At 41.5% G+C, this 24,485-nt stretch overlaps 1 protein-coding gene across 3 annotated transcripts in view; it reads left to right on the top strand.

Annotated features, from left to right (window-relative positions):
* CASK (calcium/calmodulin dependent serine protein kinase) overlaps positions 1-23,218 on the top strand; it is a 202,657-nt gene extending 179,439 nt beyond the window's left edge. For all 3 annotated transcript variants that reach the window (XM_069945841.1, XM_069945842.1, XM_069945840.1), the window contains 5 exons: positions 8,115-8,195; positions 8,294-8,374; positions 9,246-9,448; positions 10,742-10,825; positions 21,064-23,218. In XM_069945841.1, coding sequence (XP_069801942.1) covers positions 8,115-8,195; positions 8,294-8,374; positions 9,246-9,448; positions 10,742-10,825; positions 21,064-21,240 — 626 coding nt within the window. In that variant the 3' untranslated portion in view covers positions 21,241-23,218. The remainder of the gene's footprint in view (positions 1-8,114; positions 8,196-8,293; positions 8,375-9,245; positions 9,449-10,741; positions 10,826-21,063) is intronic.
* Positions 23,219-24,485: the final 1,267 nt, after the last annotated feature.

The raw sequence follows: 24,485 nt of genomic DNA, 5'->3' as shown, positions 1-24,485 counted from the left end.
TACAGAGGGGGAGGAAGGTGTACAGTATGAGGGGGGGCTTACTACACAGGAGGGATGTATACAGTATGGGGGCCCAACTACAGAGGGGGATGAAGGTGTACAGTATGAGGGGGGGCTTACTACACAGGAGGGATGTATACAGTATGGGGGCCCAACTACAGAGGGGGAGGAAGGTGTACAGTATGAGGGAGGGCTTACTACATAGAAGGGATGTATACAGTATGGGGGCCCAACTACAGAGGGGGATGAAGGTGTACAGTATGAGGGAGGGCTTACTACATAGAAGGGGTGTATACAGTATGGGGGCCCAACTACAGAGGGGGATGAAGGTGTACAGTATGAGGGAGGGCTTACTACATAGAAGGGGTGTATACAGTATGGGAAAACAATTACGAGGGGGGGAGAAGGAGATATACATTAGAGAGGACTTTACTACAAGGGAACTTACAGTATAGTAGCGTAACAGTGGGACATACAGTATGCTTTACTACCGTATAGAGTGGGACTACAGCGTAGGGGCATACTGTGTTTCTCCGAAAATAGGGTTTAACCCAAAAAGGCCCTTTTTTTCTTGATAAATAATATAAGAACTTGTCTTATTATATGAGAAACACAGTATATATGAAGGCAACAGACACTGTGAAGCTATAAGAGATACATCTGAAAATATTTCATTTCAAATAGTCATGGAACTTAAAGGGGGTTTCCCAAAAATAGCTAAAGTTATCTAGACATCCATGAAGAGAAAAGCAGATATGGCTGAACATTCATATGCTATATATTCCAATATAAGTTAGTAAGATCTAAAGTGGCAGAGTTTTCAGCTGCTGCAACATCACAATCAGGCTGATGGCTTGTACACTCAGCCAGTCAGTGACCGGGACGGGACACCGACGAATCAGTTGTGATATCGCAGGAAGCCAGGGGACAACGAGTTCTGCCGGCTATCAGAACAGCTAGTGATGCAGGGTACGGGGACAGGCAAGTATACGTTCTTTATTGTGTTCCCCTAATTCCCTGCCTGTGCCAAATTTTTATTTTCATTGTGCTACTCCTTTAATTTACTATAGTTGGAATACCCCTTTAAAACCATTGCTATCAAACAAATTAAAGTTCTGCCGACACTGCTTCTAAAACACTAGTCCTGCTGGGATTAGTAGTACCACACTGCTAAACAGCTGGTGGTGCTCTGTATCCATCCAAAGAATGTGTTCAGTGGCCATTGTATGTCCTCAAGGCCTAGAGGACACAAGATGGCTATTGTCTGGCACTCCATTTTTAAGCTGTGGATAAAACTGCAATGATTTTTTCAAATGTTGACTTGTGAAATATATATTCTCTACAAAAAAAGATTTTTTTTTTTTTATAAAATAAATATATATATACATACACACACATATAAACACACACACACACACTGTACATACCCTTTAGAACACATTGCCCATCATGTTGTAGTTAGAGCCATAACACTTTCTAATCTTTCCAATCCCAGTATATTGTATATTTCATGCACCACTAACTGCAGTGTAATTATAGTATATAGCAAGCCCACATTCATTACACAGGCATTAATTTGTGTTTGTAACGCATTATCCACCCTTAAAAGTAGTAAACCGGGAATGAGTTCCATTAAAGACAGTGTTTGAAAATGTAAGTATTGCACAGTGTCTAAAGACCCTATTAGTTTAATTGTGAACTGTATTTACATGTGGCCTAGAAGTGCAGCCAGGGCCTCGCTTCCCTGTTCATGTGCCATTGCATGATGCTGAAAATTATATTTACCGAGTCTAGAGGGTCGCCAGGCATCATCTCACTGTAGACTTTATAACTGACTAATAGGAGGTAGTGAGGGGACAGTCATTCTCCTTCCTTCTCTATCCACTCCAAAAATCTCCTAGCTTTGGCCGCGTGGCTGCCAGAAAAGCCTCCAATTTCCCCAGACAGTGGGAGTTGAATGCAGAGTGTGTGTGTGTTCAGCCACGGCCTGGACGTCTTTCCGATGTTCGCTCATCTCTAGCAGTGATGACGACTCAGCTGCTACTGGTCATATATGTTTGGCCTCAAATACTGTCGCACACACCAACCAACACTGCATATTATATTGCAGATAATAGCCTCACACTCTCCCTCCTGAAAGCTCTGGGATATCTCCACAAACCCCCGAGTCCCCTGAAATATATTATAATAGGCCACAATGTCCATTATTACATGTCACTGGGCCAATAGTAACTGCCATGTGTGTCACAGAGGCGGGGAGCTCGGGGTTTTACCATACACCCACCAGCACTTTTTTGTTGATTTCAAGGTCTAAAGGCACAGGCACATCCAGGAAGAATCACATTATTTTGCTGTAATACAGCAGTGTGTTCTGGCTTTATAGCAGTTTTTATTGACTAGAACTATAATGATGCTGTCATTTCAGGTTACTAGACCCCCAGAGACTTGTGTAATTTTTTGTGTAAAATTGTTGCAAATTTTTGAGCTATTAAGCATTTTTTTTTTTTTTACGGTCCAATGTTGTTGCACAAATCGGAGCTTGCCCAAAAATTTGTGACTTTTTTACACCTAACTGCAGATGTAGGGGCATAAGTTTCCCCCAAGTTGAAGATTTTACCATACAAGGAATGGTGAAAAAAAATATAAAGGGGGTTAGAAGGTTCTTTGGGTCCCACAAAAAGACTATCCCTGGGAGAAAAGCAAAAACATAAAAATTGTAACATTTCCACAGGCATCTTTAGTTAGAATGATTACCATTGACCTAACCGCAGGTTTGGTGTTAATGTATCTGGCTATAATCTTTGTAATGTAAGTTAGCTGAGTGAAATCTATTATTGAAAGGTGTTGAACTTTGCTATCCACTTTTTCCTCTGTAGTAGTTTTTGTTAAGCACCATACTTAGTGTTTTATTGTAGAACAGTGTTATGCAAATAAATTAAAAAAAAGAAAATTGAATACCTTCTATTGAATCAGTTGCATTAATGTAGCTTTGGTAATATAGAAAACATTTTTTAAACATTGTGTTCTATTTAAATTACATCTGAAGAATTCACTGTTCTACACATAAAAGTCCTAAAATAGCATGATTTTTTTTTTTTTTTTTGCGAGAATCATTGCATGTGAAAAAATTAAAACCTTGCACCCAGAGAACAGGCATGTAAAGTGTTATCTGCTTGCTTTATACATTAGATACATTTTAGTTTCCATTACATTGAGCGATGCGATCTCATAAAAGGGTTTTTATTTATTTCTTTATTTTTTTTTTTCTTTAAATATTAAAACTGTTTAGCGATGAAATAGAGAGATTCTGTACAGTCCTCCTAAATCAGGGGTGTCAAACTCAGGCCCTCCAGTTGTTACAATTTCTATCATGCCTGGCAGGGCCGGCTGGAGGTTTTCGCTGGCCTGTGGCCACAGCACAGAAATCTTTGCATCTTATCAGCTCTTTCCTTTCTTGATTAGCAGAGCAGAAAGCCAATGACTTTTTGTCCTTTAAATTATAGCACCGCATTTAACTATATGTGTTCCTCAGGAGCACATACAGTAAAAGGCTGACACCGGCAAGGGGTCCGCTAGAGCCAATGCATATTTATTTTGCAGGCAGCATTTACGAGTGCTAATTTTGGTACTGCCATAGACAGAAAGTTTGTCAGGCTCCCATACTGATGGTGCCCCGCCTCCCAGCTCCGCAGTGTCACTAACCCCAGAGGCTGGAGGCAGACTTCTGGGAGTGGGACTGACTACACCGCTCTCCCGTTCCCTGTGCAGTGTTGCTCGCGTGGGTTGGCAGCACATAAACCCCACAATATGTCTACAACATACACTATATGTACATCCTGCAATACATAAAGCAAACATTGCATGAAGTATATGTACACCCCACATTACACACACTATACATATAATATACACCTCACAATACATACACTATACATACAACCCACAATACATTATACTTATGGTATACACCCCACAATACATACACTATATATACTGTATAACCCCACAATACATACACTATACATATAGTATACACCCCACAATACATACACCAGGGGTACTCAACAACTTTTAGTGAAGGTCCACTTACCGGGGTCTATTGTCAGGTGAAGGTCCGAGCTGAACATCAGTAGGAAACGTGTTTTGTTACTTTGTCACAAACGTTCAACTATTTATATACAGAATTGCTGCTTATTAGCGGGAAAACTGGCATTTTTTTCTCTCTCACCAGGCCTTTGATATTAGGTAAAAAGGGGGTGACTGCCCTGGTAGTATATAGCCCCCCTGTTGCTCCCCCAGTAGTGTATAGCCCCCCCTGTGCGCTCTCCCTCAGTAGGATATAGCCCCCTGTTGCTCCCCCAGTAGTATATAGCCCCCCTGTGCGCTCTCCCCCTGTAGTATATAGCCCCCTGTGAGCTCCCCCCAGTAGTATATAGTCTCCCCGTGCGCTCTCCCCCTGTAGAATATAGCCCCCTGTGAGCTACCCCCAGTAGTATATAGCCCCCCTGTGCGCTCTCCCCCTGTAGTATATAGCCCCCTGTGCGCTGTCCCCCAGTAGTATATAGCCCCCGTGAGCTCCCCCCAAGTAGTATATAGCCCCCCTGTGAGCTCCCCCCTGTAGTATATAGCCCCCTGTGAGCTCCCCCTGTAGTATATAGCCCCCCGTGCGCTGTCCCCCTGTAGTATATAGCCCCCTGTGAGCTCCCCCCAGTAGTATATAGCGCCCCTGTGCTCTCCCCCCAGTAGTATATAGCCCCCTGTGAGGTCCCCCCCAGTAGTATATAGCCCCCCTTGTGCTTTCCCCCTGTAGTATATAGCCCCTGTGAGGTCCCCCCTGTAGTATATAACCCCTGTGCGCTCCCCCCCAGTAGTATATAGCCCCCTCAGTAGTATATAGCCCCCTTTGAGGTCCCCCCTGTAGTATATAGCCCCCTGTGCGCTCCCCCCAGTAGTATATAGCTCCCTCAGTAGTATATAGCCCCCTGTGAGGTCCCCCATGTAGTATATAGTCTACCTGTGCGCTCTCCCCTTGTAGATGCCCCTCAGACAGAAAAAAAAATAACAAACACAACTCACCTAGCACCTCGTTTCCCGCTGCGGCTGTCTTCTTCTCTTCCCGTCGGTCCGGCCCCCGGCTGATACGCGCTCTGTAGGGATGTCCCGGGGATTCCCCAGCAGAGCGCGCATCAGTGACCTCAGCGTACGCCGCCGGCCTGCACTTCCGGGAAGGACAGGCCGGCAGCGTACACTGAGGTCTGTGGTGCGCGCTCTGCTGGGGAATCCCCGGGACATCCCCAGAGAGCGCGTATCAGCCGGGGGCCGGACCGACACTGCCCCCAGCCCCACAGGCGTACTGACATCTAAGGACAGTACGCCTATGGGGCGGGAGGCAGTGCGGTGGGGAGCGGGACGGACCGGATCCGGGGCGATTAGGAGGTCTGACCAGGGGTCCGGACAGCTGGCCTCCGCGGTCCGGGTTCGGACCGCGGTCCGCCAGTTGAGGACCCCTGACATACACTATACATATAGTATACACCCCACATTACACACACTATACATATAATATACACCCCACAATACATACACTATACATACACCCCACAATACATACACTATACATATGGTATACACCCCACAATACATACACTGTATATACTGTATAACCCCACAATACACAACAGACAATACATACAGCATACATTGCCTGCACTCTATACAGAAGAGCATACATTACACTATATATACTATATAGTAAACATAGCATACACTACACATTAATATACACACCACTATTTGTTTTAGCCCTGGTGCTCCTCAGTGCTTGAATGGTGGAGGACCTTGTTCATGTGACTGTGATGTCACAAAAAGTCCTGCACCTTCCTTGAACAATGTAGTAATGACCTATGCAAACTTGCAGTGGCTTTGCTGTGTAATTGGGCTAAAACTTCACTGTATAAAAACATTGCTTGTGTTTTTCCCCTACTTGAGGTGTCCTGGGTACCATGGACACGCTAACCTGCAGCTGGTGGATGTGGAGCATGTCGGCTCCCCTGCCCCCTCCTCCGTCGCCCGGAGCTGGCTTCTGTGTGAGCCTTTAGCGTGCATTAGCAGGATCACATCCAGGATGTGACCTCTGCTTTATGGCAGGTTGCAGGGAAACACTTGTATTAACACCTACAGTCACCACAGGAGAGTGTGACTAACTACACAGGTCCCCTTTAGTCCCTGCAGTCCAACCAAATCTCCCTCTGGCCGTTCAATCTATATTGGCCAGCAGACGAGCAATACTCCTGCTGGGCCCCTAGAGGCGCTGTGGGCCCCGTCACTTGCCCTAGTCAGCCGGGTGCTGACGCCGGCCCTGATGCCGGGACGGCCAGAGCTTTGTCTTTTAACTGTCCAGACATGATGGAAATTGTAGTTTTGCAACAGCTGGAGGGTCCGAGTTTGACACCTGTGTTCTAGATGTAGCTAGCATCGTGAACAGTGGATGATTATATTCTTGTTACCATGGTTATGACCAGAAACAGACCAGTTATGTTTTATTAAATCTATATGAAAAAAAAAATTAGAATTTATACATGTTTATTTTGTATGCTATTTATAGATCTAAAACACATCTACTGTTTTCTTTGGTGGCTGCATTGTAAGAACAAAGAAAAATCATGCACAATATGGTTAATTGTGTATCCTCACCAAAGTATGTTACAACCCCCATGACATGTGGTTTAGTAGAAACAAAAAAAAAGCATTTTTATTACAAGTTATTAAAAGGTTTACCGGGGATCTCTAGTCATAATTGGTCATTTAAAGAGACGGTTATTTATTTTAAAATTTTTGCTTTATTTTTTTTTCTACATTTAAAGGAAAGGTGCTATGAAAAACCTTTTCCCAGTAATCGAAACACATTACAAAGTTATATAACTCTGTAATATGCTTCAATCACCTATCTGCCTCCCTTTCCTGTCTTTTCCCCCCTCCACCCCCCACCAGGAAGTGTCCTGACTCACACAGACCTGATTACTGTCGTCACCGTCACCAAGCTTTTCTCTCAGCTCCTTCTCCTGTTACACTAGCCTCCCCCCTTCCCTGCCTTGTCAGGTGACTCAGCTTGCTCAGCTCCCATTGGCTGAACAACTTCAAGCCATCACTTGGACTGGGGAGGGGGGGCTGCTGTAACAGGACCTAGAGCAGCCCTCCTGCTGATGACTCATCCTCACAAGAAGGAGCTGCCTGGTGACGGTGACGACAGTCATTAGGTCTTTGTGAGTTAGGACGCTTCCTGGTGGGGGGTGGAGGGGGTAAAAGACAGGGAAGGGAGGCAGATAGGTGATTAAAGCATATTACAGAGTTATATAACTTTGTAATGTGCTTCAATTACTGGGAAAAAGTTTTTCATGGCACTTGTCCTTTAAATCGTTATACATATGGCCACTAGGTGTCTCCCCTCACTGCGCATGTGTACAGCTGTTTTGCATCCACAATCAGTAGCGGAGAATCCTGGGGGTGCTCGCATTGTATATTCAGTAGTGTTGAAGGAACATCAAAAAGTTGTCCAGGTTCAGTCACTTGGCCAAACCCAACTGCTCGGCTTTCAACTCCCTCCTCTGGAAAATGGATGCAGCCATAGGGCTGCCATGAAAACATGAGTACGGCTTATGACTGTATGTGTGTATTCCAGGACTCCCTTGGGCGACCTGTAACTTCTCCAGATGTTGGGAGTTGAATGCCAAGCCCCTGGGTTCAGCCACATGGCTGAACTTGGACAATTTTCTGATGTTCGCTACTGAGCATACAATGTGAAAACACCAAGAATTCTCTGCCTGGAACTACTGGCTTTTTTAAAAAAAAAAAAAAAACTATTTCTGTTCAGCTTTAAACCACTGTCATTTGTTTCATTTCTTAAAATTATATACAGCACAGTGACTAAATGCCAAGAGTGCTACATAATGTCTATGCAGGCAAGAAAAAGTCTAAATCAGAGGGAATTCCCCATCAAAGCTGTTATACTGGAGGACTGGAAAAATATGAAATTGATTCCTTTAAATAAGTTGACTGGGACATCCTTACTATTGATGAATGGTTAATGGTTTTCTTTCCTTTTTTTTATCCTTTAGTCTTTGACCAACTAGATCTTGTTACATATGAAGAAGTGGTGAAACTACCAGCCTTCAAAAGGAAAACACTAGTCCTCCTAGGTAACTTATGGTGTTTTCTTTTTTGTTATATTGTGCCTGTTTGTGTGATATATTAGATATTATTTTGATTTTTTTTTTTTTTTTTTTTATCTTAATAGGTGCACATGGTGTTGGCAGACGACACATAAAAAACACATTAATTACTAAACATCCTGACAGATTTGCTTACCCTATCCCACGTAAGTTCACTTGGGTAATTTGACAAACGCATGCTGTATTTTTTTTTTTCTTTCTTTTTACTATTAGGTTGTCAAGTCATATGTAATGTGCACAGTAAATTTATCTCTACTGCATGCAAATAGAACACTTTCTGGAAATCATAGCCGTTTGTGCTGCTGGTTTGCTGGGCATAGCTTAGTCTTATTTTTGCTATACTTTAGTTATTAAATTGCACTGTTTCAAACCCATTTCCATCATTTGATAGCCTATGTGATTCCGAACATATTTGTAAATCTGCCCTAAATTCATGGCCACTAAGTGCCTCATGTCTTCTTGGGAGAAATTAATCTCTAGTAATAGCTACGTCAGGACAAAATACAGGAAGTGGGGGTAGGGCTTCTCTAGTACTATGTGCATTACAGAGTCTGAAAACGCCAGGGCTGCATACCTGCACGCTCAGTCTCTTTCTGCTGAAGATTCTGCATTCTGTTCCTGAAAGGTAAATCAAGGCTTCCCTCCCATCTCTCACCACCCATAGTGCTCATAGCAGTTATCCTTTTGTAAATACTTCCTGTCCAAAGGTATTTGTGATCAGTTCTTTCCTTAGTGTTACCCCCTTTGCTTTGCCGCTGTTGTTTTTTCACATTTCTGCTTATATAGCACCTTGCAAAGCCTGTGCATCAATAACCCCTTCTTCCCTTTCATGCTGAAAAAAGTAGTATACTATGTAACCCATCACAGTGCCAACCTGTTCAGTGCACCTTCACCGGCTTTATGCTATAGTATGGCAGAGGGATATAGACTGTTGCAGTTGGCCAAATAATTGGAAGGAGCCCTGTGTATGTACAAGCGGCAAACAGCTCGGCTCTATTTTTATGCTTAACTTTTCAGATACAACCAGACCTCCAAAGAAAGATGAAGAAAATGGAAAAAATTACTTCTTTGTATCCCATGACCAAATGATGCAGGATATCTCCAATAATGAATATCTGGAATATGGCAGCCATGAGGATGCGATGTATGGGACAAAACTGGAAACAATACGAAAGATCCATGAACAGGGACTTATTGCAATACTTGATGTAGAACCTCAGGTAACTATATTAGACCTGTACAAACACGTGAACATCTTTTTCTGTAGTTAGTTTGGGTTCCTAACTGCAAGTTTGCAGTTTGTCTGCAGTACCACTGAAGAAGTGAAGAACAGTAGTGTTTATTTACAGGTTACCTGGAACATTGTAAATGCAGTCCGGACATTGGGTTATGGAGCAGGGAGAGCTGAGCAGATTTCATATATAGTTGTGTATCGGATTCTCCTGCCATATAACATGTAGTCCGGATGCATTTTCAGCATGGCGGGTTTCCTTCACAGAAGGAAAGGGTCCTCAGGAGGGCCATGCTCCCTTAAAGTGATATCCCCCCCCCCTCTCCATATAAGAAGTGCTCAGCACCGTTCTTAAGCTTATATTCTGGACATTTCATATCTTACTGTATAAAGGATTTCTTGGTGCTCTCTGCCCTTTCCCCTCATGTCCAGAATACAAGCTTTAAAATGGCGCTGACAACTCTTTATATGGAAAGGGGGTGACTATCACTTACACCCAGAGTTTTAAAGCGGTATTCCCATCTCGGCTAATAGTTAATCTGAGGAAGATGCTAATGCAGCGTTAGAACAAGTCTGTGTAATTCTGGTTGGCCGTTGCATTGGAATCGTGCTTTACACACACACACACACACACACACACACACACACACACACACACACACACACACACACACACACACACACACACACACACACACACACACACACACACACACAATTTCCAATTTTATTTTTGTTTTTCAGAATCTTCATTAATTTTTTAATGAATACTAATATAAACAGAGCTCATCATCTTTTGATATATATCCACAAATTAACTATCCACATATTTTTTATAATGTACCAAAGAACAAACAGAAAAGAGAAGTAACTGGTCCTCTTATATCCAACGAATCCTCTCTCCCTTCATAATCTCTGATGCTTATTTACATATATCCAACTCTGTCCCATTCCTCCCTCCCTAAACCTCCCTCCGCTTCACCATTGGGGGGGGGGAGAAACTGTCCTAACCAGTTCTTCCTATCGTTTAATACTTTTAACTGTTTTGTACTGTACTTGCAATAGACTTTTTATGTGTAATGGAGAATGCCCTGGCATTTCCATTTTTAATGCAACTGTTAAGCAGTTAGTCCTGAAGATTAGCAGTTAAAAAAAAATTCTGATTAAAATTTTTCTTTTTGTTTTTATTCCTAGTGTCAAACAGCAGCTGTGGACTAGATTTATTTTTCTGTAATATTATCAAATAACCAAGTTCCTACATGTACTGCTTTTTGATTTGCAGGCTCTTAAAGTCTTGAGAACAGCAGAGTTTGCTCCTTTTGTGGTCTTCATAGCTGCACCTACTATTACCCCAAGCATCAGTGAGGTAAGTTTAATTTACTTTGATCCCCTCTTTAGTTTTGGTTGCCGTAATGTAAAACATACTGATACAATGTGACTAGCTTAATATGTGTAGAATCACTCTGTCAAAAACGTGTGTTGTTGTTGTTGTTTTTGTTTTTTGTTTTGTTCTTTTAATTAAAGCATACTTACTAAACTTCTGATATGTCATAGCAACATGTCAAAGGTTTGTATCAGTGGGGGTCCAGGTGCTGAGACCCCTGCCGATCACTGGAACAGAGGGGCAGAATCGCTTTGCAGTATGTGCTCTGCCCCTTCCTCTCTGCTCTCACTGCTAATGTAGCAATGGCTGGATTTATAATGGAGCCTATGTAACTTCTGTCAATCGGGTCTACCGGAAGTTCCATAGGCTTCTATTATAGTTCCATCCAATACTACTTTAGCAGTGAGAACAGAGATGAAGGGGCAGAGCTCATGCTGCTAAGCGCTTCTGCCCTTTCTGTTCTTGTGACCATCGGGAGTCTCTGCACACAGACCCCCACATGTGGATATGACATATTAGAAATTTGTTCAAATGAATGGTACACTTTTTGAGTATTCACAAACATTTTTTTTCTCAGACTGTTAAATATTAAAAACAAAATCTTGTTCTTCTGTGGCAGTCAGTACAAATGACTAAAACTCCAAGAAGGAACAATAACCAGTTATCTGTTGACTGCTCCTGTAAGGGGAATGTATTACCTGCAACTAGCAAATGGATGTTTGGAATAAATCCGAGCACGTACCGTATTACTATTGCAGAAGATTTCACTGTAAATCTTAACTATATAGCTGCTGTGAGGTTAAAACTTATGAGACCATACTTACCTGTCTGCAGTTCCCTGGCGCCCCCTTCCTTCTCTGGTGTCCCCACTCAGTAACAGCCTGCTCAGCCAATGACTGTCCCTCCGCAGTAAGTGATTGGTTAAGCGTGCCATGACAGAGGAGGGCATCTGGAGAAGCAGGCAGCAGGGTGCCTGCAGACAGGTAAGTTTGATTACAAGCCTGTGGCACTATATTCACATCATGAATTCCACTGCAGTATGTGTGAATGGACCCTTCGGGTTATATGACTATTGTTTAGGCAGGGAAAATGACGAGGGATCGGTAAAGGTAAAGACTGTAAGAAGTGAAAAAACAATACATCTACCGGTAGAGGGACATGGCTTAATATTATTGATATGAGAGTATTATGAATTGTATTTGCTATATTTTAAAAGGGGTTTTCCCAAATCATACACATGGTCTGTAAAGCATCCCCTGTCCACACAAAGTATTTCTCGCTTTAGGTATGTTTTCTTGTGTTAAAGCATTTGGGACATATATTGCCCTAATGGTTTTTCATTGTTTGTAGGCCGTTTCCATTGGTTTTTACCTGTACAGCAGCCAGCAGACGCGTCCCTTGCCATTAATTTGATAGCTTAGCTTTCCACTTATCCAGGCTTTCAGTGTCCTCCCTCTATCGGTATAAATATATACAGATAACAGCTGACTGCACATGAACATCAGCTTCTCTGTGTCCCCATGGCTCTTACAGCAGCATTGGCAGCACATATGCAGGCCACAAGCAGTGATGTCACCGGTATCTAGGCAGTAAGGGCAGTAGTGCTTACCCCCGGAAGTCTTTCCATTGACCACTAATCTGTGTATACTGCCTAGGTTGTGGAGGTCTGACACACTATTGGGTGCACAAAAGGGCTTAATGCAGCTGCAGCCTTTTAAACATGGCATACTTGTCATATTGGCTGTCTGGCCCCTGCAGTTACCCCCAAACTTAACATGAGACACATAGGGCAAGAGAGAGTGAATAGATGTAGTGTGGGACTCTTGGAAAATGTAAGGAAGGAAGACCTGGGATGTATAAAGCAAGTGAGGGGAACAGGATTATAGAGTAAATGGCATCACAGAGCCCATATAGAGTTGATAGGTGGAGATTGGACTAGCCAGGAAGAATATGGAAAGGAAATAGATGTAGAGTACTAAAAGGTACCAATCATTTTGTTCGTGCAGCAGGAAACCTTTTCAAATCTCTCCCTCTGCTTCTAAAGAGAGCGCAGGATGGACCAGTCAAAGGTGCCATAGGCTGCATTGTAAGTGTATTGTAATTCAGCTTCTGGCAGGTGCGTGCCATGGCTTATGTTAGAAGAGGACAGCTCACCTGCAGGATTCTGCCGCATTGCCGAAACAAGAGGTATCCTTTAAAGGGGTTGGCCACTTTATAGTAAAATTGCTCAGTGTACAGTATTAGTAAGTGTACTCACTGTATATACTGACAGCAGCTCCCTGTGTACTCACTGTATATACTGACAGCAGCTCCCTGTGTACCTAATAGAGCTAATATCAGACTCCCCTCCTCCAGGCTGGGCTGTCCTGCTCTGTGTTGTTTTGGTCCATAAGATTGCTTACATGGAGGATCATGTGACCATGCCCCGCCCCCCAGTGTCCACCACTGAGCCTGTATATGTCTATGGAGGACACAGGGGACGGGGCATGGTCACATGATCCTCCATGTCGGCCATTTTGTGGACTGAAACACAGCATGATGAAGGGGAGTCTGATTTTAGCTCTATGAGGTACACAGGGAGCTGCTGTCAGTATATACAGTGAGTACACAGGGAGCTGCTGTCAGTATATACAGTGAGCACACTTACTAATACTTTGTACTGACCTATTTTACTATAAAGTGGCCAACCCCTTTAAGGGACCTGTATTGCCTAGATTTGATTGATTGATTTTAGCCAGATACTAAAATATGTTCTTTTGAGAAACCTTACTAAGCATACAATGTAACTTTTTTAGGTGATCATTCGGGGGGGGGGGGGGGGGGGGGGGGTGAATTGTGAGCTTCAGTTACTGAAAATCTCTATAAACTGGTGTCCTCATTGTAACAGATACAGATGACTTTCGACCAGTCTCTTCGTATTCATAGACAGAATAGGTAGTCTCTAGTGCTGAAATTGAAGAAAGATTTCGAGATTATTATCTAATATAGACGGTAAAACTGAAAATTAGAATTTTTGGTGCTATTTTTTTTTCATGTATGTTATACATTTAACAAAAAACTTGATATAAACAGTAGGTTTTTTGATGACCCATTTCCTTTCAAATGTACCTGTCAGTAAGAACTTTTGATCTGTTTTCATTAGATGGGATTTCAAGAGAACAAGTGGGCAGTGTTGCCATTCATCTCCATCCAGCGACCCCCCCAACTTATATTAGAGAGTGTTAGAGACAGTTATCCTTTTAGAGAGGATGGGTTAACACGTGCCGTTGTAGTTTTGACAAAATGAATGTGTGATTTTAGACTCCATTCGCACGTGCCTGCGAACATAGAAACGGACAGACATTTATGTTGAATGCATTATAGGCTTTAAGTGACACAACATCTGCCAAGAGTGTCATAGATTGCATACGTGTGATGTATTTTCCTGGTATTACATGCTAGATCTCATGCAAGAACTATGTTAGAAGAGCCTTAGATCAGTATGTGATCGGCTTTATTTATTTATTTATTTTAAGCATTAATGGAAAACTAAAGCTAGAAATGATTGATTACTAGGAGTTAAACTGGTCCAGGCCGTTCATCATCAATCTGCGGGATTCCTGCCTATCCATGAATCTCCAGAAATTCTTTTTTTGTGCATTTTCTTTGTGTTACTTCCACCCCTTCCTGCCACCATTATTCATAATTCTGTATCCCTCATGCTGGCTAACCGTCAATAACTATGTCCTTTATGTGTTATGACCCTTGGCTCTGTATGGTATACAGCAATTACATTGATATAACTGTTGTAGTAGACCCATGCGTATGGTCTCTTGATCCCAAGCAACGCTGGTGATGCTCTTTCAACAAACAGACTGCACAACTTGTACTGGATCCAAGAACAATTAGAAGTTGAGGCACTCACCACTGCGTCTTTATGTAAATAAAGCAAGCTATCTTCTATGAACGCAGGTACATAGAATGAATAGACGGACGACAGCCTGTTTCGCGTGCACAGGCCGAGAGGAAGCGTGCAGCCTGTGCACGCAAAACAGGCTGTTGCCATCAATTTGTTTCTATCTCTGTGCCTGCATTTATGTGAGTAAAGAAAGCTATCTTTTATGAAGATGCAGTGGTGAGTACCTCAACTTCTAATTGTTCTTGCGTCCAGTACAAGTTGTGCAGTCTCTTTGTTGAAAGAGCATCACCAGCGTTGCTTGGGATCAAGAGACCATACGCATGGTGCGGTTTTTCCCTTCGGTTGGTTGTGCCGAAATTCTGTAAAAGTAAAAATGCCCTAGTAAGGGTGGCTCTTGCCCTGTTTTACCCATTTTCCAAGGCCCTATGAGCACCCTACTATGTACTCTCAACGTGTTTCATCCACCAGGTATCGTCAGGGGAAATTGCTCTGGTAGCTTGTAGCTGGGTGTCGAAACAGAGAAAGGAAGGCATTTCTGCCACACTACACATATTGGTTAAGTGATGTATAATTATTTTTCTAATTCTGACCCAGAGATATAATTTCCTGGTAACATTCCGGCAGTTTCTGTGGTGGTATACTGTGGCTTTACTTCATAAGGGTATGTTCACGCAACGGATCTTTTCGTGAAAGTACGGACGTTGTTGTAATTGGCAACAACGGCCATACTTTATACGAAAATATACGGAGATCCCTCCCGTGTACGCTCTGGCCGGGATCTCCCGCAGTGCCGCAGAAAACCCTGTTAGTGCACACTATGGAGTGAGCGGCTCCGAGTGTGCAGTGGGGAGTTCTGATGCGGGCACGCACGGATGCGCCCGCATCAGAACTCAGCTGCTTCAAAGATCATCCAGCCGGTGCTGCAGTACTGGCCGGGAAGATCTTTTCAGATCTCTTACGTAGTCTACACATGGCCTAATACTTGATGAGTGAATAAAAGATTTGTAGCAGTTTTTTTTTGTTTTTTGTTTTTTTATCAAATTATCACAAAAGACTGTATGTGAAGATTGTAATGGCTGCCGGGAACGTGTGTGACTTTTGTATCTTTTTGTATGTATCTTTTTCACAATGCTTGCTGTTTTCTATTTTGTTGTTTTCTTTTTTTTTTTTTTTTTTTTTTGTTGTCATAAACTTGTCTTTCCCTTTCAATTACACACTTGCAAATTTTGCAAAGCTTCCAAGATGGTGCAGAAAATTACCTGTAAGTACCAGAGAGGATCTCAAACCGCAAAACCCCACAATATTAGCTCTTTAGTAGATGATCCTTTTAATGTGTCCATTGCTTTTAAAGTATTGCTTATTTAGGTAGACTGCATATTTAGGGTGTTCTATATCCGTGATAAATAACCATTACAAAGAAAAGAAAATATCATTTAAAGGCTACGGATACCTTTGAGTAGGAAAAAATATTTTATTGTACCAAGTTTAAAGGGAAACTAATAGCAGGTTAGATGTCTCATCTGCTGTTATGTTCCCACAGGGCACAATATCCTTACTTTAATCCTCAGCACCGTTTTTGAGAATTCTTGACTATATTCCATATGCAAATTAGGCATTTTGGTACACTGGGGGCGGGGCTTGCACATTACTACAGAGCACTGAATGAACATTCGGAAGTGGGAATCAGTGTATTGAGTGTATTAGCACCCCCCCCCCCCCCCCCCAGTGCGCCAAACAGTCTATTTTGCATATGAAATAAAGTAAAGATTTTCTAAAAAAAAACTGCCCTGTGGATCAAGGTAAGAAAAATCCTCCGCACCCTGTGCACTACGGAAGGATGGCAGCAGCAAGTTAGAGACTTTTAACCAGCTGTTAGTTTCCCTTTAAGCCTATTGTCTTTCCTTCATTTTAACACCCTTTGATATGCAGTTTGCAGCCAGCTGCTAGATTCAGATTTTCCTTGCGTTTGTCTCCTCTGAATACATTCTAAACAAAGGTAACTGTAGAATTATGTGGGCCCCTAAGGCTAACATAATATCTCATCCGCAGCACTGCTACTGGTGATTAGCAGGTTAGTTGCTGGCAAATCCAGTATGCCATGACCAATACAATGTTACCAGTTATACCAGTATATAAAGGACAAATAATATCATCACCTCTGCTCTTATAACCCTAAAATCCCGAATTCGAGATTCCATGCGCAGGCAGTGTCAAATAGCTGCACAATGGCTTCAGTCATCTTCTGCTACCTGAATAATCCTTTTAGGGCCCTTCTGTGGCAACATATAGTAGTTACCCCTCCCCCATGTCCACATATAGCAGTTAGCCCCTTCTGTGCCTCTATAAAGTATTAGGTATCACATACCCCAATATAAAGTATTGGGTCTCTCTGTGCCCTCATATCAGTTTGGCCACCTCTCTGCCCCTATACAGTAGGCCTCTCTGCAGGTAAGCCCCTAGTAGATAGGCATCCCCCTAGTAGTTGCCACCCCGTGTTGGCTTTCCCAAGGCGTTAGCCCAACAGTGTGCAGTATTTCCGATGTAGGACCCCCCCCCCCCTTTTCCTATAATAATAAGAGAAAACACCTGTCCTGTATCTCCTGCACAGTCCACCAGCATATCCTCTTCCTCCCCGCTCTGCAAGTGCACACGTGACATCAGTCGAGTGCCGGGATGTATAACGCTGCCTGCAGCCAAGAGAGTGATTGCCAGGGCGGTGCAGCATTTACTGTTATTGTCGGGAACTCTGATGTGAGGTTGCTGTGCTCAGAAGTCTACAACTTGCTATGGCTGCTCTGCTTTCACACTGCAATTTTACACAGCCCATTTGACGCTCACTGCCTTTTATGAGCTTTCCTCCCTATCTATATCCTATGTGGGCTGCCCTTCAAGTGTACTTTCTTCTCTACACTCTGATACAAGCTTCTTCCCCTCCTTGCTATTAACTTTAAAACTAAGAGAAGGGAGGGAAAATGCAAGGAGTCCACCAGTAAGGCACACAGCTTTCTTCGCCTGGCTATGTGCCTTCTGAGTGTGAAGGACTCTCATAGACCCTGCAGAAACAAAATGGCTGCAATTGTATAACGAATAAATAAAATAGGCTATATGGAAACAAATGAACAACAATAAATAACACAAAACCAATGTGGAGATGTCCATAGCCTTTAAATATTGCTCATTGGCTAAATAACTTGGCACCTTTTACAGGGCTGCTGATAGTGCCTCTTAGGTCTACTGAAGACTGGCATGACACATAAGTGAAGAGGAGAAAGTCACAGGAAGGGTTCTTTTCTCTGTGTGTAATGAAAGAAGACTGTCACCAGTTTTTGCACCTTTTTCCATCTTTTTTCTTTGTTTTTATTTTATCTATTGTTTGTTTTGTGTTGTTCAATACAGGATTTCTATTTATATACACCAGAACACGAATTTGTATTTTTTGGTCTACAGTATCATATTCCTGTATCCATATTCTTATAACTGGAATGTAAATATTATGAACACTGCTGAACATTGCCTATTCCATGTTTAACCACAGTTTGTATACATTATAAAGCTACATTATATGACCAAACATAGGTGGGAGGATGCTCAGTCTAATTATTAAGGTCTTTTAGCTACACCCATTGAAAACATGGTGCACACATTAAAGGCTTATTCCCACTTACCATATTTATCGGGCCCTATGGATGAGGAAGCCCTGTAATAGAATCTTTCCCCACCCGCCGTGATGTATCAATAGTGTGCAGGGAAACTGTTAGAGCTGCGCAGCTCAGTCGCTACAGCACTGCAGAGATTCAAACTGTTTCCCCACTCAAGCATGATATTGATACATCATGCCGGGCGGGGGAAACATTCTATTACAGGTCTTCCCCATCCATAGGGCCTGTAATTTACGGTACGTGTGAATAAGCCCTTAGTCTCCATAGACCAGGTATGAAGAACCTTCGGCCCTCCAACTGTTGCAAAACTACCATCATGCCTGGCCAGCCAAAGCTTTGACCGCCCAGAGACACAATTACTGCAACAAAAGGAGACTTTCAGGTGCTACAAAACCAAGAAATGTACATTACTCTAGTAGAAATCTGATGAGTAAAAAACTTGAGATTTTTGTTTTCAAGTGCCATGTCATTGTGAGACGCAGAAAAGGTGAGCATATAAGGTTTCTACATGTGCGATGGGGGTACTTTGTTGGTGACACCATTGGAAATTTATGTAAAATTCAAGGCATCCTTAGCCAGCATGGCTACCAGGACATTCTGCAGTGGCAAGCCATTCCATCTAGTTTGCTCTTAGTGGGACCATAATTTTGTGTTCTTCAGGACAGTCACCCCAAACACCTCCAGGCTATGTAAGGGCTATTTGACCAAGAAGAAGATGGAGTGCTCTCTCAGAATTTACTGTCTCACAGTATAAACCCGATTGAACTTCTGGGAACTCCTTTAAAGCCCTTAGTTTGCATTCTCTCTGCTTCATGAAGTAGTCATCTGGAATGGTTTTCAAGAATATACAAAGCTGTCATTAAAGTGACAGTCACCCCCTTTTTGCAGTCTGACTGCTCTCCACAGGTGTAAAGGGTAAATGTTACAGCTTTCATTACTTATTTTATATCACATCTCATGGTGCTTGTTCTCGTAAAAAGTCGTTTTTATCACCCGTGGATTGGTATATGTGGGCCCGCCCCCTCCGCTGCCTTCTAACCCGCTGTGCTCTGTGACGCTCCTCCCCGGGTGCTGGAAAAGCTGAATCCAGTCCAAGGAAACTTCTCCCAGTGGCACGGAGCAGCATTAAAGCGTCTCTGTACCCACAATCTGTGCCCCCAAACCGCTTCTGTCCTGGGGTCCGTTCTGTTCTGTCCTGGGGTCCGTTCTGTTCTGTCCTGGGGTCCGTTCTGTTCTGTCCTGGGGTCCGGTTCTGTTCTGTCCTGGGGTCCGGTTCTGTTCTGTCCTGGGGTCCGGTTCTGTTCTGTCCTGGGGTCCGGTTCTGTTCTGTCCTGGGGTCCGGTTCTGTTCTGTCCTGGGGTCCGGTTCTGTTCTGTCCTGGGGTCCGTTCTGTTCTGTCCTGGGGTCCGTTCTGTTCTGTCCTGGGGTCCGTTCTGTTCTGTCCTGGGGTCCGTTCTGTTCTGTCCTGGGGTCCGTTCTGTTCTGTCCTGGGGTCCGGTTCTGTTCTGTCCTGGGGTCCGGTTCTGTTCTGTCCTGGGGTCCGGTTCTGTTCTGTCCTGGGGTCCGGTTCTGTTCTGTCCTGGGGTCCGTTCTGTTCTGTCCTGGGGTCCGTTCTGTTCTGTCCTGGGGTCCGTTCGGCAGGTGATGCAATTATTGTCCTAAAAAACAACTTTTAAACTTGCAGCCCTGTGTCAAATTGGTGTGGCCTAGATTGTCTGTGCCCAGGCTTGCGCCTCTCTGTCCCTCCTACCCACCCTCTTCATCACTAGGAATGCCCCATGGCAGGTTTTTTTCTATTCATCAGCTGTCTGAAAACTGCACAGGGGCCTTAATGATCCAAAACATGTGCAGTGTTTGTACAGGTGATGAGTAGGAGAATACCTGCCTGGGGCATTCCTAATGATGAGGGCGGGGAGGAAGGATGGGGAGGCGGAGGTCTAATGCACTGACACTAGGCCACACCAATTTGACACAGGGCGGCAAGTTTAAAAGTTGTTTTTATGACCATAACTGCATCACCTGCCGAACGGACCCCAGGACAGATCTTGGATTAAAAGCAGCTATCTGACGGTACAAGCAGAGTGTGGGTACAGAGTCTCTTTAAGTTATAAGGCAGCCGGCTGATGAGTGGATTGCAGAGCTTCAGTTCCTTATTACTGTAAATTCGCTCATCTCTAATTACAGTACTTCATCTTTTCTTAGATCCTTGTTCTGTTGCCTCTATTTATAATTCTTCATAGAAGATAGTAGACTGGCACACACATCACACGGCTAATGTCACTATGTAGACACTGTAATCATATGGAATTGTGTATGCTAATATACTCTTGCTGGAACAATACAGTGACACATTGATAAAAATGTTACGTGTAAAAATTACCTTTGTGCTGTTTTTTATATACTGTATGGAACTGTCCCAGCCACACAGACCTCTCTACATGCTTAGTATCGTAGCTTGTATCGACTCTGAAGATGTGCTTGTTGATGATGGTGTCTGTAGATGTTAAGGATAAATACCCATTTCACATGATTATGAAAATTGAATTTATATTCACAAACACTTTCATATTGTGGAATTTCTTGTCCGTTGTTGTGTTCAGAAGGCATATAGATTGGTTTTTATACTTTCTGTGTAACATATATTTCTTTAACCTACCTTTCAGGATGAATCTCTTCAACGACTGCAGAAAGAGTCAGAAATTCTTCAAAGAACATATGCACACTACTTCGATCTAACAATTATCAACAATGAGATTGATGAAACTATTAGACATCTGGAGGAAGCCATTGAGCTTGTGTGCACAGCACCACAATGGGTTCCTGTATCCTGGGTCTATTAGACCATTTTCAAGGGAACTGTCGGTGTTTTATTACTTCAAAATCACCTTGTGCAGTACTTGGAGAATCCTCTCTGTTGGCATTCTGTCAACTGGTCTTGGCCCCTAGAGACTACCTAAATGTAGTGTGATCTAAATTTATAATTATTGTCATGTCCTAATAGGTGGGAAGGAAAACAAAGCAAACTTTCAGTGCTAATTTAAAGAGACAGTATCCAATTTTTAAACCTTTTATTTCTCCTAGATTGTATTAAAATATACCTTTTTAAAATATATATGCATTATTCAGTCATTTTGAATGTTTTATTTTATTTTTATTTTTTTACCATCGCTTTTTGGTTTAAAGGCCTCTAAAAACTGCACAAGTGACATGCTGCTTTCTATAATCTATTTTAATAATGGGGGAATTTGGTTACCTTGGCAAGGATGGAACACTACATTTTTGTTTTTTGAGTCTTATATCATTCATTCAATAGCAAAGGCATTATTTAATTTATTTACACAAATAGCCTTCATCTATTGGAAGAGGAGATACCACATATTTAATGGCCTTTTCATTTAAAGTATTTACTGCATAAAATAGTTTTATTTGATACTGTCTCTTTGAAAGAAAAAAAAAAACTATTAACAATATAGAAATTTGAAAGTGGGTCTTAATGCATGTGGACAGTCGCAAGCGTTTATACTGTTGGTGTATCTGTGTTGAACAAATCTGTAACTTACAGAAACATACATTCCGTTCATGGGAATTCGTACCCGAGGGAATTAATTACAATTATTATAACCAAGTTGTAAACCTATGCACATCCCTTGCATTTTGGGCAACTTTATAAGAAAAAAATGATTTTTATTATTAATCATGTAGTGTAATGTGTTTGTAATTTTGTCAATTTAATTTGTTGTAAACAGAGGGAAAGTAACAATTGATTTATTTTTATTTTATTTTTTTTATTTTTTTTTTGCCATTTCAACTCTGTTGTCAAGAAGAGTATTAATGTTTTAAATGAGGAAAAGTCAAAATGCTTTGTTTTTAAATGCATTGTAATTGTTCAAAATGCACAAAAATGATTTATGTTAAAGATGGTTTTGGGGACCGATATCAAACCAATATTCCATTTTATCTTAAAAGGAAAAAAAAATATGCCCTGTAAATTCATTAGCAAAGTGGAATCAAAGTTGAGCTTGACCAATATTTTATTTTATTTTTTAAATATATTTCCTTTTATGTGATCAATGATTATGCTTTTGGGTCATTCATTTATTGTATGAGAAATTTAATTTTATAATTCTTGTGGCACAGTGGATGATTGTGCGAATAATTTGTCTTACTGGTTGCACATTACATGTGCTCTTTGGGAAGTTGATGGGTTAAATTTTGCCCAATATCAGTACTACTTTTGGCACAGTTTTAATTCCTAAAGCACAAAATGTACAGTACATTAAAATCACTAGAAGATATATTCATAACCCATCAATTTACAAGACATGTCCTGTTCATATGACACCTAACACAAATAATCATTACTTTCTTAGATAAGGCCTTATCGGGTAGTGGCAATCTGTGTCTCCTGAATTATTAAAAAAAAAAAATTTGGTTTTACGATTTCTAATATTCATTTTTCAGTCAATTTGGTACTCTTTAATTTTGTCAAACTCTTAATTCTCCTTTTGTAGCTACATCAATCTTTCTGTAGAGTAGAACCTCTTATGAGCATGTTGGTGGCAAAGGAGAAAAGCACTCCATTTTGAAAATTTGTATACCTGTAAACCAAAAATGTAGTGTCTTTGTCCAACACGTTTTGTTCAATCCAACAATATGGAATACTTTTGATATTTTGATTTCTTCATTTGTAGTCTTGTACATTTGAGAGTTAAATGTAAACGTCCATAAGAATCTTTCTGCTCAAGGTTGGCTGGTTAGGGTAAATAGTGAAAAAAAAAAATCACCATGAGAGTATAAATAAAATCCGATTTTATTTTGTCCTGTGCTATTTTTTTATTTCTGACTCCTCTATCCATTTTACAGATAATGTACTGTATATATTGATCTTTATGATCTCACATTTAACTACAAATTAAAGTAAAAGACTGCATTAAGTGATTTTTTTTTCTTTTTTCTTTTTTTTTATTAATAATCGAAAGTTGTGAATATTCCAGTATAGAATCCTACCCATAAATACATTTTACAGACCTCAAATAAGAGTTCAATATGTCTGACAGAATTTTTTTTTTTTTAACCTTCTGTAAGTTCACATTGAATTTAGTTTTTTTTTTACACAAAAATCAGGAATATAGTTTATTTTTCATATGAGTTGTAGTTTCTAAGATGAAAGCCTCTCCTCCATATAAAAATAATTGGACGGGGAAATTACTGGTGCTAGAGAAACCAAATTTACTATGTGTTGCAAAGTCGGTTTCTCACTTTAAAATACAATATCAATTTTTTGGCTTCCTAAACTTAATATCTGTTTAAATATCTTGCCAAGAAAATGTTTATTTTCAGTGCCTGTTACCATCATATTACAAAAAAAAATTAAAATCTGTAAAATTTAATGTGCGATTAATCAATCATCTTGTAATTTTTATTTAGAATTGCTATCACATACATCCATTCTAGTGAATGTTGGGGATTTGTCGTCATTGCCGTAACCCACTCCAGGCAAAGGGCTACATCACTGCTAATAAATGAAAGATGTAATGAATTGCACTGATAAAAAAAAAAGAAATTAATTCTACTTTTCAAGGTGCCACACTCCCCTAGAGGTAAAGTCTTCGGCCGGATGGGATTAAACCATTGACAAATACCAACCACTGTCTTTGTGAAAAAGTATGTATATTTGAATAGAATATGCTGTGAAGAAAAGCTGTACATTAGTTCATTATTCATAAGAAAGCAGATTCTGTCACTTTGTAAGATCGGTTAATCAGAATTAAAGCCAGGTGAAAGATCTTTGCAACATGCTATCCCTGTGTTGATTTCTTCTGTACACTTTGTCTGTTGTTGCTCCTTTTTAGGATGGAGTGTTAAAGGAAAGCTCCAGTCAGTGCATCAGTTTACATTTAATTGCCGCACCCTGTAAGATAAAGAAACGAACAGGACTCGTGATTGCTGTGGCATAAAGGCCAGTTCTCATAGATTTTGCTGAATTATGTCAATTATGTTTAAGTGCTTTTCTGTGGTAGTGTAGACAAGCCTGGTAAAAGATGCACCAGACTTAGGGTCCTATTACACGGAGCTATAATCGGCC

This window comes from Dendropsophus ebraccatus, chromosome 11 (genome assembly GCF_027789765.1).
Source record: "Dendropsophus ebraccatus isolate aDenEbr1 chromosome 11, aDenEbr1.pat, whole genome shotgun sequence".
In the NCBI taxonomy this organism is placed as follows: Eukaryota; Metazoa; Chordata; class Amphibia; order Anura; family Hylidae; genus Dendropsophus; species Dendropsophus ebraccatus.
Note: the sequence above shows the minus strand (reverse complement) of the source record. Positions and strands in the feature narration are given on the sequence as shown.